At 40.7% G+C, this 16,110-nt stretch overlaps 2 protein-coding genes across 4 annotated transcripts in view; one reads left to right on the forward strand and one right to left on the reverse strand.

Annotated features, from left to right (window-relative positions):
* The window catches only part of LOC103186978 (protein FAM227B-like), a 56,867-nt gene extending 55,407 nt beyond the window's left edge, over positions 1 to 1,460 (forward strand). The window contains exons 8-9 of one of the 2 annotated variants that reach the window (XM_007906273.2): positions 497 to 566; positions 1,404 to 1,460. In XM_007906273.2, coding sequence (XP_007904464.1) covers positions 497 to 566; positions 1,404 to 1,433 — 100 coding nt within the window. In that variant the 3' untranslated portion in view covers positions 1,434 to 1,460. The remainder of the gene's footprint in view (positions 1 to 496; positions 567 to 1,403) is intronic. The other variant, XM_007906277.2, reaches the window with a different exon arrangement.
* The window catches only part of galk2 (galactokinase 2), a 46,949-nt gene continuing 31,554 nt past the window's right edge, over positions 716 to 16,110 (reverse strand). For both annotated transcript variants that reach the window (XM_042344046.1, XM_007906257.2), the window contains exons 9-10: positions 6,849 to 7,050; positions 716 to 2,301 (exon numbers count right to left, since the gene is read on the reverse strand). In XM_042344046.1, the coding sequence (XP_042199980.1) occupies positions 2,094 to 2,301; positions 6,849 to 7,050 (410 nt within the window). In that variant the 3' untranslated portion in view covers positions 716 to 2,093. The remainder of the gene's footprint in view (positions 2,302 to 6,848; positions 7,051 to 16,110) is intronic.

The following is a 16,110-nucleotide window of genomic DNA, read 5'->3' on the forward strand; positions in this document are numbered from 1 at the left end:
TGTGCACACACCCTACAGTTACACTGATATTTTCTGTAATTTTGGTGTCAGGTTTTTGGTTTGAAGCCCCACATCGGGACTTGAACTCACATAGTCTAATCTGACAAACCATTGAAGTGCTTGAAATTTATTGGATTTTTGGATGTGCCGTCCTTCAGATGAGACGTTAAACCAAGATCCCGTCTGCCTGTTCAGGTGAGCGTTAAAGATCCCATGGCACTATTCGTAAAGAGAAAGGAGTATTTCCTGGTGTCTTGGCCAACAATCCCTCAAATAAAATACAGTCATTTCATTTCATGGCTGTTTGTGGGACATTGTTGTATGCAAATTGGCTGCCAAGTTCACCCACAAATACACAGTCACTCCACTTTATAGTAAATCCTGTGAAGCTCTTTAGTATGTTCTTCTTGCGTGAAAGGCATTATACCATATGCAAGGATTATCATTATTAACCACATGAAAAGAAACTAAACTCTTATTATCTATGTTACACAAGGCTGCAAATGTTCCTTTCTGTTAAGCCATTTGATTCGCAGTTGAAGATTAACGTCATAAAAAACAAAATGGTAAGTTATCATTAAACACCTCCACTCGTTCATAACCTTTCTAAGTCTTCTGTTATTCGGCCTAAACATTTGGTCACATTTAACCTTTCTGTGATTGCAATTTGAAAAGGACTGTTTTCTCATTCAGTATTAAAAATGAAAGGTAGAAATGCTTCACAAAAAATTTTTTATTGAGCACATATAGTATTAGCTACATAAGAAAATAGGGTGAATTAGAAATAATTAAAATTAGCTTCATTAGACATTGTTTGTATTACTGCTGTGCACTTTAGGAATTTGAATACAGTGAACAGATTCCAATGCCATGATTATCCTGAAAATGATTATTATAAAATACAAATTGCATGTTAAGGAATGAAAGACAATTATCTGAATATTTTGCACTAGGCTTGCACATGAGGCATAGTCTACGACCATAATTTTCCAGCAATTTATTTTGGTTAATGAATAAGATGTGAGCACCAGATAAAACTTACATCACCCGCCCACCCCCATGCCACACCACACCTTGAGTAAGATGAAGCCTCACATTTACAAGTCAAAGTGATTATATTTTGTCCACATTAGCTAATTTTCTATTTCTGGACAATCATCATCAATTGTTCTCCATTTTCCCTGCCCCGTGCCCCCCTCCCCCATCACCACTATCACTATGTTTTATCAGCAGGCTGAAGATTTCGCTCCTTTCTTAGAAACAATTGTGAAATGCATTCATGGTTAGAAACATCTTTGCATCTTCTAGTAAAATATTTTAGACTTCAAGGTACATTGTAAGCAAATGTTACATCGATTTTGCATCAACATGAATATTTTCAACACCATCTTGATCTTCATTAGGACTATCTAACTGTATCCAGTGACGAATAGAAAAGGATGAGGACGAGAGAGACGAAGAGATGAAAATTCAAACACGAAAACAAGTATAAAATTGTGTGGTTTAAATTTCAGCAGCCTTGTAGTTGAACTGCAAATCTGATCACAAGAAAGCAAAGAAAGATTTGATTTGGGGCATTTCCTTAAATGTATTCCAAATAAACTGCACCTTTTATCATTCGATTTGTAACTGAGGACTAACTTACCTAGGACTAAGTATTAAGCAAATAGGTAAGTTACCATTTAACATGGTTTGAATGACATGGTATACCTGGAAGTATTGAAAGACGTGCGGGCTGTGCATTCTTTGGAAACATTTGACACCATGTATAAAAGGTTACAAAATGTGCTCTTGTGCAAGATAACGATAGATTAAAATGATAAATCTGGTAATTTAACACTTTGGCGATACTTCATAACAATGATATTTTTGAGCACTGGCCTCAGACTGAGGGACACAAAGCGTATTATGAACACCTCTACATTCTTGCAAAAAATGTAAGCTTCTTTTCAAAGAGTTTCACCAATTGTATCTCAATAACTATACTACAAAGCAGCAAACAATAAAGAGATTAGCTTTGTGTCAAAAATAACAGAAAGAAAAGAGACTTCCTTGTTCCCACGTATCTTGCTTCTCTCATAAGGGCACATTCTTTAGGCTTCGTGATAAACTGTGGCTCCTCCTCCAGGTTGGGTAGCAAACAGGTTTTGTTTCTGCAGAGCTGCTCTTTGAGCATCAGTTTTGTAAAAGGCTTCTTGTACCTTTGCCAGGAAATGTTCCAGCTTGTCAGTGGGTACCATTGACACAGTGCAGCCTCCCCACCCTGCACCAGTTAGCCGGCAGCCAATAGCACCAGATTGCCTGAAAAAAAACAGTAATACTTAAGGGAAATGCTGTCAGGCAAAAAAATGTGCATCCAATTCTCTGCGCTACAGATGTGCACACACCCTGTTGTTACTCTGAAATGTTCTGTAATTTGGGTTAATTTAAGTTGCTTTGTAGATAGTGGGCCCACATCTGCAAGATTCGCAAAAGGATTTGTACACAAGGAATCCCACAGTTCCGACTCGTCCTCTGGAATTCTACTGCTACACCAACTCCAAATCCAAGTGGAGTTTGAGAGTCAGTCACAACCTCTGGACCTTAGTGTTCCACTACAAAATCCAGAGAGAAAACTAAATACAACTATTTCATTGGTTCAGCCTCTCTGTAAAAATAGGAATTGTTTTTATCTGTCGAATGTATTTGTCGACAACTGACCCTGAATCTTGTTTAATGTGTGGACACCACAATCCCCAAGCCCCATCCTTTCCCTCTTCCTTTCACTCATAATGCGTCTTCTTTCAGTCTTGAGACAAGACGACTCAACAACAACAACTTGCACTTATATAGCACCCTCCACGAAGGGTAGCGTCTCAGAGTGCTTAATAGTTACTCAGAAGCTATGTAAAATTTTAAATGGGATTGAAAAGATAAACTCAGATATATCCTTTTGGATGCACCAACACAGTACAACATGAGGCATAGGTTTAGAGTTGGAAAGAGCAATCTCAATTCAGTCACCAGGAACTTTTTCTTTACTCAAGAGTATTAACTGGAACAAGCTGCCAGGAAGGATGGTTAAGGCCAGGTCACTGGACTCATTCACAAAGCAGCTTGATGCTGTGATGAGGAAATAGGAGCATGGGTTTTTGGTGAGATCAGATGGGTCAAAGGCATCACAACCTTGTGAACTTGTAGACTTATCTGCTGCTGTGGATGTCTTCCATTGTAAGGAAGTATCAATTAGTTAGTGTGCAAGTCTGGCTTTACAACAGGAGGTGGAACATTCTCTGAAGACACTGCTGGAAATGTCCTAAGCTACGGTTTGTTTCAATTGTAAAACGGCCTCCCAGAGAATTCAATAAACACATTAATAAATGTTGTTGATTTTTAATAACACTATTAAAAATGATCTTCTGCCCCATTTCATATTGAAGGAATTGGGACTGAAATTGTGGCCATTTGACAGCTCCATAATAACACTTAAAAGAATAGGCCTATTGTATTCATAACTCAAAACATTTTTATGGTGTTTCCTACAATGGACTGGCTTATTTCTCACACTGAAAGATGTAATACTACCTTCTACATTCTAGGTTATAATATGAAGCTCTGAAAATTGTTCTTTAATTAATGCTTGGGTTTTCCTCAAAACACAGCAGTAACAACTGAGCTCAGAGCTGAGTATTTCTTTTCACTGCTGTAATGCTATTGTTGATACCACTGGCAGCAAAGTGAGTCTGCTTCAGCATGGCTGTAGCTACATTTATATCTCCCGCTCCTCATTACACGGGTCTGCTGTGCTACTGCTGTGCATCTGCAACTAATTCCAAGTTCAGAACCCTAAGATTAGGTGATTTAAATGGTGTCACGCAATTTGAAAAATGGTTGCTTAATAAATCCTTGGCGGGTCGTTAGCCTAAACCACCCCCACGATTATGCTTTTAAATGAGCCAAGCCAGGCTACACCCTTAACTGAGCAAAACCAGAGCAATGTACTTTGCAGCTCTTAAGACTTTGCTCCAAAGAAATTATGTTTACATATTATTTAATTTGCCCTTTAATTAATCTTGTAGTATACACAAAGACTGACAGGAAGGTTAACTTCTTTTCCGCACATGGAAACGAACCCCATCAGCCAAAACAGAGAAGTCAGCAGAAGTTCCTAGTTCAGCTCCTTAAGACAACACTCTACAGTGTCCTGATGGAAGGTTATCGACCTGAAATGTTAACTGATTTTCCTCTCTCCATAGATGCTGCCTGACCTCCTGCATGTTCTCAGCAACTTCTGTTTTTATTTCAGATTTCCAGCATCTGCAGTATTTTGCCTTTTACTCTACAGTATCTGATCTGCTCAAACACACGATGAGGAAAGTCCGACCCTACTTCTCGGACACAGCTTTTAGCATTGTGTTATCTCCAGCTGCAGGAGCTAGCTGGCAAGTGTCACCAATTTAATTTTAATTTCAGCTTTTTGTGTGCAACAGCCAAGAGTGAATAAAGGGTGACAAGGTTCCCACGAAAATGCACCTGTTGCCTCTATCACCACCATAAATAAGCAATGATTGGGGAATGCAATGCCCCTCACTAACTGGGAAATTTCATCTGCCAACTTGAGAGGTTGGAACTAAGAGTAACCTGGTTGGCAGTACTAATTGCCAATGCTTTTAATATATTTGATACACTGTGAATTTGTGTTACAACAGGTATCATCTTATATGAAGCTGTTATCTGCAATGATGGTATGCTTCATTTATAAAATCCAGATTTACTGCCTTGTAAATTCGCCATATAATTTAGATCTCTGCTGATGATATATTTATCCTAATAGTAATCTATCTCGGGTCATCGCTTTTTTTTACTAAGATCATGTAGCAAAGGACTACGGTAGATAATGGTGGAGGCCTTATAATTCAAACAGACACGCAGATCTAGCATCTACTTCTCAGGATTTGTAGCCTGTTGAACAAAAGCTACAAAAAGGTGGATTACTTATCAAAGGTGTCCTGTTCCTCTTTGAGTGAAGCTCTTCATATGAGTAATGATCCTCAGGCACTGAATCCTGTGGGAGACATTTTCAGGACATTTGACCCTCAGAGGAAACTGCATCATCTCCTATACACCCATGTTGTGTGTCAGCTCTTTTTAACCACATGATATAATATAGCTGTTTGGAGAATGACACTTGAAAAGTAATACTTCATTTTTTTTCTCTGAGAGTATTAAGTCATTCCGTTCTTGTTTGACATTGACTTATGCGTGTGCATGAGTTTTTAATCATAAAAAAATCATACTTTAACTTCACTTAGTGACTGCTTTGCTTCCACTAAACATGACAATAACAAATCCAGCAAGCTGGCTTTGACCACCTTTCCTGGTAAACCATTTCAGTCATTAATTATTGTCTAGATAAAAAAGAATGTTCTTTGCAACCCTAAACTTGTGTCCTCCTGTTCTGCTGTCTTAGTACATCATAAAGTATTGGTCTGGGTTTACTTTGTCAAAGTCATTTAAAAGCTTGGATCAGCAGCTGGCAGAACATAGACTGCAATGGCAAAACAATCAGAAACAGAAGAACTTGCTGACACATGTAACACCATTATTCCAATGAATTTTGAACAGAATGAATCGAGGATTTCCTGGAATGGCGGAAATGTTTGAATGCCACACATGACATTTTGCCACTACATTTTAACCATTCCCTCTTAGTCAAATCAATGCCTTTGTAACACTCTGTAACAATAAAGGTTGAACAGCAACAATGAAAGGACCTACTAATACAGTTTCCTTCCTCAGAAACTGGCAGATTCTGTGAATGGCCCAAATTAATAGGCTAAATGGTCTCCTGCAATGTTGTGCTGTTTGTGTTTCTACTATGACATTTTCTTACCTGGCAGATTGGCTCAATTGGTAGCACTCTCGCCTCTGAGTCAGAAGGTTGTGGGTTCAAGCCCCATATCAGCATTTTGATCTCACAGTCTAGGCTGGCACCGTAATGCATTGCTAGGGGTAAGCTGCATTTTTGAACATGCTGTCTCTTCAGATGAGACGTTAAAACCAGTCTGCCTGTTCAAGTGGATGTTAAAGATGCCATGGCACTACTCAAAGAGGAGGGAGCTTCTTCCAGTATCCTTGCCAAGAATCTTCTAGACTAAATTGGTCACTCATTGTTTGTAGGACATTGTTGTGCATAAATTGGCTGCCCAGCTCACCTACAAATACAGTCACAGTAAATTCCTGTGAAGCGCTTTGAGATTTCTCGACGACATGATAAGGCACTACATCAAATGCATAGATTATTACTATATTATTATATTGTACCTAACCCAGCCAAATGGTGTCAACACATTAATCCTGAAATTCAGTACCTTCTGGTTAGGAGTCAAAAGTTCAATGACTTAACTGGCCTGCCCATTCTTTGCTCTCTTTTAAAAATTAATTAAATAAAAATTATTCTTTTCAATGTTCAATATGTGTATGCGATTGCCAGGATGGTGGAAGGTGAACTGAATGGACTTTGGTCTTCTTTCGCCTAACAAATTCTTATGTTCTTAATAACCTGACTTTTTAATTTTTTCACAACATCCTCTCTCGTTGGCTCCCCAGCTCAACTTTCCACTCGGGATGTTGTGGTTACACTGACATTTAATCTGGCAGATCCCGAGATAAATTGATATTGTGAATGTTGCGTTATTTAGGTAACATCATCCTAAGTTTTTTTTAATGTGGGTTCTTTCACCATAGGACATAAACAATAGTTCTGATGTTTACATTAGCTATATTACACGGAAAATGTGAAGCAAAAATTCCATTCTATAATTAAGATGCCACAAACCATCCAAGTCTTATTTCCCTGGAAAACTTACATACAGATGTCCACCAGCTGATCAAGTTCAGGACAGCTGCACTGGTACAGATCTTTGCAGCTGACATGGCTTTGATGCATTAGTTTGCCCACCAGTTGTACTGCGTTCTCAGGTGTGTGATCGCAAATGTTCTTGAACTTTAAAACCCGTGCGGCCTCACTGTATACGTGCTTTGCTCGCTGGTGCAGCTTGAAGGAGGTCACTGTGTGGAAGAGAGAGACGAGAGATGCACAACTGTTCATAAAACAACATGGAAGATTCATTTGAGCAACAACTTTTAAACACAAAATAAATCTCGAGCTCAAACAACTGAAAACAATGCGGTGGTTGCTGTGGTGAATCTAAATATGGAGATAATAAAAAGAAGCTATGATTTACAACTTGACGGTGACTCAGATGGACCAAGGTTCTATTCCAGCTGTGGATTACAATACTGAAAAAAATGAAGTATTTAGTGTGTTAATTTGCTGATGTTTCTTACTGTACCATGAAATGTGATTTGTGGAGAAGGGCTGAGTGTTACATTTTGGATGGTGATGTACCACAAACAAAATGTTCCTTTCATTATGTTGACAATTTATTGAGGCAACCTACGTCAGTCGGTTAAAACTACAGCATCAATAACTACCCAAGTACTTTCACAATCTTGGCTTAAGTTAGAGAAGGATGCCTTCGCTCTCATGGCTGTAGCATGATAATTTCATAAATTGACATTGTCATCTTAATGAGGGAGACTTGAATAATAGATTTGTCATCGTTACAGCAAGGAGCATTTGTGAAGCTAAAGTTAAACAGAGGATAGCCTGGGAACTCCTAACAACGTTACCTTAGAAGGCAAGTACTGTGTCCGATAAAACACGAGTTATGAAATCATAAGTCTATTATGTTAAATTGAGTCCAATTATTGTACAAATATAGTACCATGCTGGGACCTGTATGCTATACTTTTTATAGTACAACATAATGAATTTTTATTTTACAGGTTGAGGTAATGCTCAACATCCCCCCAAATATATCTGGGGGATTATTGGCCAGGGCACCAGGAGAAACTCCCTACTATATTTGAATATTGCCATGGGATTTTAACGTTCACCTAGACAGGCAGTTGGGACCTTGGTTAACATCTTGTCTGAAGGACAGGATCGCCAACAAAGCAGCACGTCCCCAGCACTGCATTAGAGTGTCAGCCTACACCAGGTCAAAGTTCCAATGTGGAGTTTGAGCCCACAACCCCTGGCTCTTAAGTCGAGAGACATACCAGCAAAGCAAGGCACCTGCTTCTCAATTTTACAAAAGAGATAGCAGCGGATCTTGGGGGAAAAGCTCTGAGAGAGACACTAGTGGGATCGCACTGTTCCATAGATCACAATTGTGACATGAATACAGGATAGTATGTAGATCCCAGTGCGTTGTGGCACCCAATCAACAGAAAGCACACTCACCCACACAACAACCTAATACCAGTGTGGGATTCATTCACAAGTTGTGACTATCTCAACTCACACTGGCTGACTACTGGGAGCAATTCATAATATTTGTTTTAATATTTGTGATGGAATATTAAATACGCTAGATCGATGAGTGTATTTTTTTTTTTAAATTGTTGTTTCTGTATGTTTTTTCCGCAGATTATCCAGATATGTTAAATATTATCAAAATATAAGCTACTTCGGATTCTGTAGCCTAACCAATATTTTTTCCACAGCTGAAATTTGACTCCAGGGAGAGTGAAGGCAACAGAGTCAAACCTGGTCATGTGGTGCTGACCTACAGTGAACAAAAGTATCCCACAGAAAAGAAATTATATCACACTGGTTTTGTTACACTTCCCTGGAGGCCACAGCTATTCGATAGGTAGTTTTATATTCAATTAGCCTGCACTGAAACACTGACTGGTTTCGTACTGGCCTGGATGCAGAGAAAAAACATGTGCAAATCGTATTACTGTCATTCAAGCGCCAAGTCTGGAGGTGAGAAAGGTGAGATTTCTCCAAAGTTACCTTAAACCATTTACAAAGCAGAAGCTGTAGCAGAACCATAGGACAATACAGGTTGTGGTATTTATCAGAAGACAATATTAGAATAGGTCCTGTCAAATCATTAATACGTCCAGTCACAAAATCGTTACATTTTCCACATAAAATAATAATAATCCTTGCATTTGATACAGCGTTTTATTGCGTCATTGAGATGGCTCAAAGCACTTCCACAGAATACTGTAAACTGGATGGACTGTATATTTTGTGGGCGAAACATCTGTTAAAAATTCAGAAAGGTGTAGGTAAAAGTATTATTTTTGATCATCAGTTGACCTTCAGCAGGTAGCAATACAAGTGATGTCTAAACGAGTTTTGGGGTTTCATGCATTGAGCTGCTTGTATTTTGCTGGAACAGTTAATACAAAGAAAGCCTGGAATATTTTCCACCTGTCTAAACACTCCGATTTACACACGGAAACATTTGCACGTTGCATAACAGGTACTATGATGGCAACATTGGCTGACCTGCAGGAAAGCTGTGAGCTCAAGTGCAGGATATGGAGCTGGGACACGCAAATAACATGACTGGAGGATCATTAGAAGGAAAAAGGAAATAACTTTTTAATTCATTATGTTCCATGCTCTCTTTTTATGACAGCGCAATGCACACTGACATAAACGTGTAAAAACACATCAACTTTTAGAAGAAAAAAAATATACAGCTGTTTCAGTTTACCATTTAACTACTTTTGTCTTCTGGGAATATTTGCATAACCAAAAAGCCAATAACTTGCAAAATCTTTTTTTTGTAAATGTCCAGAGGCTAGCATGAATGCTGTAGTTCATGTTTACGGATGGATGGTTTCTTTTTAAATACAGTATATTCCTCAATCACAGGGCTGTTATTATGAGGCAAGCTGATTTCACAGTATGCACTCATTCAGGGCATATCAGAGTTGCGTGAGAGATTTCCATATCTCACACACTCTTGTAAATCACAATTGAACAGTAGTAACCCAAGGAATGAAGTAAACCGTGGCTGTTTTCAATTTCAATGCAGCAGCCTTGCCAATGACTGGGACTGATTCAGAGACTGCCCTTTCGTAAAGTAAGGCTTTATTAGCCAGATCACCTTAAAATACTTTATGGTTCTGGTGCTCTCGTCACGATATGTGATACCAGCCAAAAAAGTGTTCCAGCCACTGGCCGTACGTCAAAAAATACTCAGACTTTGATGAAACTTTCTGTGACAGGATCAGAACATTTTCAGATTCTAGATAAACAAATCAGAAAACTGACTGGGAGTTTCATTTTGTTTTTTAGACACCGTTCAAGGCAACAATGTGAAGAAGAAAAAAAATTCTGGCTAAAATATTTCCTGGAAACGTTTTCTAGCCTACGGCTCTGAGGTCATGATTTCTCTCGAGTCTCGCAAAACATTTCAGCAATTTTTTTCAGCTCAAGCAAAACTCTTCTTAAAAGTCATTGAATTAATGATTTTTTTTAACGTGACAGTATTAAGATGAACTATTTTGGCAGTAAATCTGATAGTCTACCTAAACCTACTTGCGGTACAACTCAGCTTGGCTTGTGACGGAACGGTGGGTTAATGTACTATACCACAGAGTGATAGGCTGTTAGTTATGCATTCATCATTCCCCCACACAGCAAGCTCCCAGTCTCCTCTGGGTTGCCTTCAGGAAGGAACTGAGTGGAGACAAAGCACTCTCTCCCCCACCCGCCCCCTCAATGATAGGAAGAAGAAATGAAAAACAAGTCAACCTGTGTTATTCTTGCACCCCTGATTATAGAACAGGGTATGCTTGTCCACCTTCCTACAGGTTGTGTGCAAAGGAAGAAAAACGACTTGGAATATGGTAAGAAAAAACCTGAAAGAAATCACAAAATAAAATTGAAGTTATGTTTTATGGCATCGATAAACAAAAACAAATGGACACGTCTGACAGACCTATGGAATAAGTTACATGTTTTGGAATTCGTGCTAAAATCCTGCTGGAATAAGGCAGTGAAATAAAATGCATAAAGATGGAGAGGAGATGGAATTAAAGATAGCTGACATAGGCGCAGGCTCAACTGGGTCTATTCCCTTTACTTCTGTCAGGGTTAGCACTCTCACTTCCGAGGCAGAAGGCTGTGGGGACTTTGAGCTGCCGAGGGTGGAGCGGAGGACTCGGGGGACGAGGAGGAAGCCAGACCCGGAGGAACGAAGGCAACGGTTATTGATTTGAGGAGAGAGGAGGTCAGAGAAGTAGGGGGCTGCAGAGTACTGCAGGGACTTGGAATACAAGGGTTAGGATCTTGATCTTGAAGTCTCTGGGACAGGCAGCCAGTGGCAAGGATTGGGGTGATCGGGGAGCGGAGTTTGGTGCGGGTGAGAATGCGGGCGGCAGAGTTTTGAATGATCTGGATTTTACGGATAGTAGTAGATGGGAGACCAACGAGGAGGGAGTTAGAACAGTCCAGCCGAGAGGTGACAAAGGCATGGACCAGGGTTTCAGCGGCTTTCGGAGAGGTATTGGTGGAGACGGGCGATGCGTCGGAGGTGGAAGAAGGCGGTGCTGGTGAGGGACTGGATGTGGAGGAGGAAGGATAATTGGTGGTCAAACTTAACTCCTAGGTTGCGTACGGGTTCGGAGAGTTTTAGGGGGAAGTTGGGTAGGTGGAGGTGAGAGCCGTGAGATTTTAGACGTTGACGAGAGCCAAAGAGTATGGCTTCCATCTTGCCAACGTTCAGCTGAAGGAAGCTTGTGCTGATCCAGCCCCTGAGATCTGACAGGCAGCTGACACAACATCAGGGGACTGGGGGTCGCAAAGAGAGGTGGAAAAATAGAGTTGAGTGTCGTCCGCGTATATGTGGAAAATGTACCCCATTTTCATGACATCCCCAAGAGAGAGCATGTAGATCAGAAAGATGAGGGGGCCAAGGATGGATTCTTGGGGTATCCCGCAGGTAACCGGGTGAGAGCGGGAGGAGAAGCCGATTGTGCAGATGTACTGCTGGCAGTTTGTGAGGTAGGGCTCAAACCAGGCGAGTGCAGTCCCACTGAGGTGGGTGATGGAAGAAAGGCGGTGAAGGAGGATGGCGTGATCGACTGTGTCGAATGCCGCGTGAGGTCCAGGAGGACAAGGAGGCAGAGGGAGCCCTGGTTACAGATAGAGAGGATGTCGTTTGTGACTTTCACAAGCGCAGTCTCTGTACTGTGGGCGGAAACTGGACTGGTGGGGTTCGAAGAGGGAGTGGGAGGAGAGGTGTGTGCAAAGTTGATTGGCAACAACGCGTTCTAGGACTTTTGTGAGGAAGGGCAGGTTAGAAATTGGGCGGTAGTGGCTGGGGTTTGAGGGATCTAGGGAAGGTTTTTTGAGGAGGGGGTTGATGATGGCAGTTTTGAGGGGGGCAGGGACTGATCCAGAGGAGAGGGACTGGTTGATGACGTCAGCCAGTAGTGGGCAGAGGAGGGGGAGCTGGGTGATCAGCAAGTTGGTGGGGAGGGGGTCAAGGCAGCAGGTGGTGAGTTTCATTTAAATTGGTAAATATCCCATGGCACCATTCGAAGAGAAGGGAGTTTCTCTCTTAATAATAATAATAATAATCCTTGCATTTGATATAGCGCTTTTCACGTTGGGAGGACGTCCCAAAGCGCTTCACAGAACACACTGTAAAGTGAATTGACTGTATATTTGTGTATATTAGAGTCCTGGCCAACAAATCCCCAAATCAAATTGGTCACTCTCTCCATGACTGTTTGTGGGAGATTTCTTTGTGCAATTGGCTGCTTCCTTTTACCCACAAAATACAGTTAATCCACTTTACAGTATATCCTGTGAAGCACTTTGAGATGTCAAGACGACGTGATAAAGAACTGAATCAAATGTAAGGATTATTATTATTACTACTACAATACCCTCAGATAAAATTGGTCATTCAGTTCATGTCTGTCTGCAGGTCATTGCCATGGGCACACTGACTACTGCGTTTGCCGACAAAATACAGTCACTGCATTTTACAATAAATACAATGAAGCGGTTTGAGGTGTTTTGGCAATGTGATAAGGCTCTTTGACAAATGTAAGGATTACTATTAACAGTAGTAAGTGTTCAGGTCTGTGGGTTGAAACATCAGTCACGAATGAGATTTCACTGCCATTAATTCAGAAAAGGCAAAGAATTCGGCTTTACGCTTATTTGTTAAATTACATTTGTATCAATGGAAAGCCATAATATCTATCTTATGACGACTTTTTGCTCGGTTGTGAAACTACTCAAAATATTTGGGGGAAAAATCCAAGAGCTGTGAATTCTTTATGCATATTTCTGTGGCAGGACTGTACAAGGTATCATCGCTAGAAACTGTCTTCCAATAAACCCTTAAGACATTTTTGTTTTAAAAATGTCATTAGGGGATTTTTGTAAGCATGCTCTGTAAAGTTTTACTGCAGTGTAACACACTGACATGTTCAACACTTAAGCTGAGAGCTAGATTTATGAATTTATAAATTAATTTTATGGTCTCAATGCATGTGCTTCTTTCCTTCAAAATGCCATATGGTAGAAACATTAATATGATGTGTCTGATCCAAGTGGCTCATGTCACGTGGCGAGCTTTGCTTTTTCAGCTCTGTCTTGGAAAGAATCTAACTGGTTGCTTAAAGCCTGTTGAATCCAATGAATCTAAAGCAACTCTTTATGCCCATTATTCCCATTTATAAAAAAATACCGTCTTTGCATTTGATGTAGTTGCCTATATCGTTGAAATGTCACAAAGTTTCATGGGGCTATAAACTACAGTGACCTGTGTATTTTTAGGTGAATGTGGCAGGAAAATTATAAACTGCAAGATCCCCATAAACAGCCGGGAAGCAACTTATTATTATTATTAACTTGGATGCCACCCTGGCTCAGATAGCAGCACTCTCGCGTCTGAGAAGGTTGTGGGCTCAAACTCCACATTGGGACTTTGAGCTCACAGTCTAGGCTGACGCTCCAAAGCAAGTGCAATCAGACCACAATGACAGTGGTCCCAGTCGCTCCAGTACTGAAGCCACTTCCTCCAGTGGCTGCCATAGCACGGCTCTTAATTCATGGTGCCTGAAAACACTGCAGGCGACCCATGTTTGGTGATAAATTGCAACAATTCTGGGGAAAAAGATAATGGGACTAAATGGATCGCTCTTCCAGACAGCTGACACAGGCAGAATGACCCGAATGAACTTTTGTGCCATTAAATTTTAGCATTCTGATTCACTGCCAAACACAATTGCTGCACTCCCTCACAATTCTTCTTGTCTATGTGTGGCTTTTGAAACCTTTAACTTACTTAAGTCTTTTTTCCCCCCCCCCACCCTTTCTTGTTTTCCACCTACAGTCTCTGCATTCTGCAAGAATAAATCATTCAGATCAAGCCGAGGAAAAACACAGATAATCAGTGCAGTAAAGCGGGTGTTGACTTAAAGCAGCAGAAATAAAATTTTGTGAAGGGATGGAGTTCAGCTGTTGAGCTGTTGTTAGTCGACCCTATGCAGTTGGGGGAAAAGTTTCTCATTTGCTACATGCAATTGATCTGTTTCTACAAAACAATGTATTCATGTTAGAAGCCAACTTCCCCACTGCCTTGTGGATTAACACATAGTCAGTACAGCGTTGAACCAATTCAAATCATAAGGTCACACTGGTCAAATCCCGGGCATTGCTATATTCACTCATCTCAGACTTTGAGCAGTTGAGGCACTAGAATTGGCGTGAGTTAGGGAATGGAAAAATCAACCAGGTTTCCAGTTCGTTCCTGAGGGCTTAAATTCCTGTCATGGTTACAGGCAGCAATATTGACGATGTCGCATGGAGAAATCTCATTAGAAGCTGACAGTATCAATGTCATTATGTCAGTAATGGGAATTTCAGCCTCTGATCTCTATCCATCGCTTCTCTAATGGAAAGTGTGTGGGTTTCAGGTGAAGACAGATTCAGGCTGTAAGACACCTACAATGGCAGAATAGTGTGCCAACACACTCCATCAGAGCTTCCACATGCATAATGGCCATTTGGAAGAGATACCATAGAGCCACTGGGACTAACGGAACCTCACCCAGGAAGAAAGAACATAGAGGTCAAATCACTGAGACGAGGAGAGGAAATATTTTGGAGGTTAAATATTGGCAAGAAAGAAACATCACAAGGAACCAATCTAAGAGTAGAAGTAATATCATATTAAAGCTGAAACGGAAACCTGCTAAGGGGCTTGGAGGAACATTGTTCGAAGATTGTTCTTTCGCCTTTTACAGGTTTGAATCCAGCCGGCAATGATGGGACTCAAGGCTCTCTTTGTTAAAAGTTCCAAATCACTAACCATTTTGCACAGTCAAACCCTATAGACATAGTAAGAGCAAGCCTACAGCATTAAACTACCTATTTTATTTGGTCAGTCAGATGCCTATGACACTGCGGAAACCCATCACCATACTTAAGAGTATCCAAACCAAACTGAGAATTCCGTGTATCCGAACCACACACGGAAATTCCAGAGGTTGATTGTTCCGCGTGTTCCATGTGCCATGAAAATTAAACTACCGACTAATGGGAGTAGTAAACGGTCAGTCTGAGTTTGTGACAGACAGTCACACACACGCAGTAAGATCCCCTCTTCTGAAGCTGGGCTATGGGCTGGGGATTAATTCTCTCTTTGTCAGTAAGACTACCAATCTGCACTAACTTTAGGCCCAAACACAGCTAAGGCTACTACCTTCGGAATCAAGTGTAAGTCACCCTTCCCAGCCCACCCCTCCTCCCCACCCTACAGCAGTGTCCAAAAAAAGACAGACTTTCCATTCCTCAGCACGAACATTAGCATTTTTTGGATTTGGTTGAAGACATAGAAATCCGTTCTTTCTGAGGTATTAGCAAAGGGATGTTTTTTGGCTTGACTTAAGTACACCATAAAGACAGCAGGGTATTTCTCTGGACCATGCCAGAACTGCAATGTGTGATTGAGGTGCATCAAAGAAATGGCAGCGTGTTGTAAGCACCGTGGAGTTGTGAACCGAAGGTAATCAGAATCAGCTTTGAAAATGTTGGATTCAGCCGGTCAGAACATGACCACGCTCACTTCATTTTATGAAAAACTATGGACCATTCAATACCTTGTATTCGATTTTTTTTTAAGATAAAAATCTGCCTCCTCTAACCCGTTTTCCACTGAGGAAATAAACTGCAGGAGAAATGGTTCTTCTGTTATACAGTGAAGGGCAGAGTGGATGTAATTGTTGCTCACT

This window comes from Callorhinchus milii, unplaced genomic scaffold (genome assembly GCF_018977255.1).
Source record: "Callorhinchus milii isolate IMCB2004 unplaced genomic scaffold, IMCB_Cmil_1.0 Scaffold26, whole genome shotgun sequence".
NCBI classification, from domain to species: Eukaryota; Metazoa; Chordata; class Chondrichthyes; order Chimaeriformes; family Callorhinchidae; genus Callorhinchus; species Callorhinchus milii.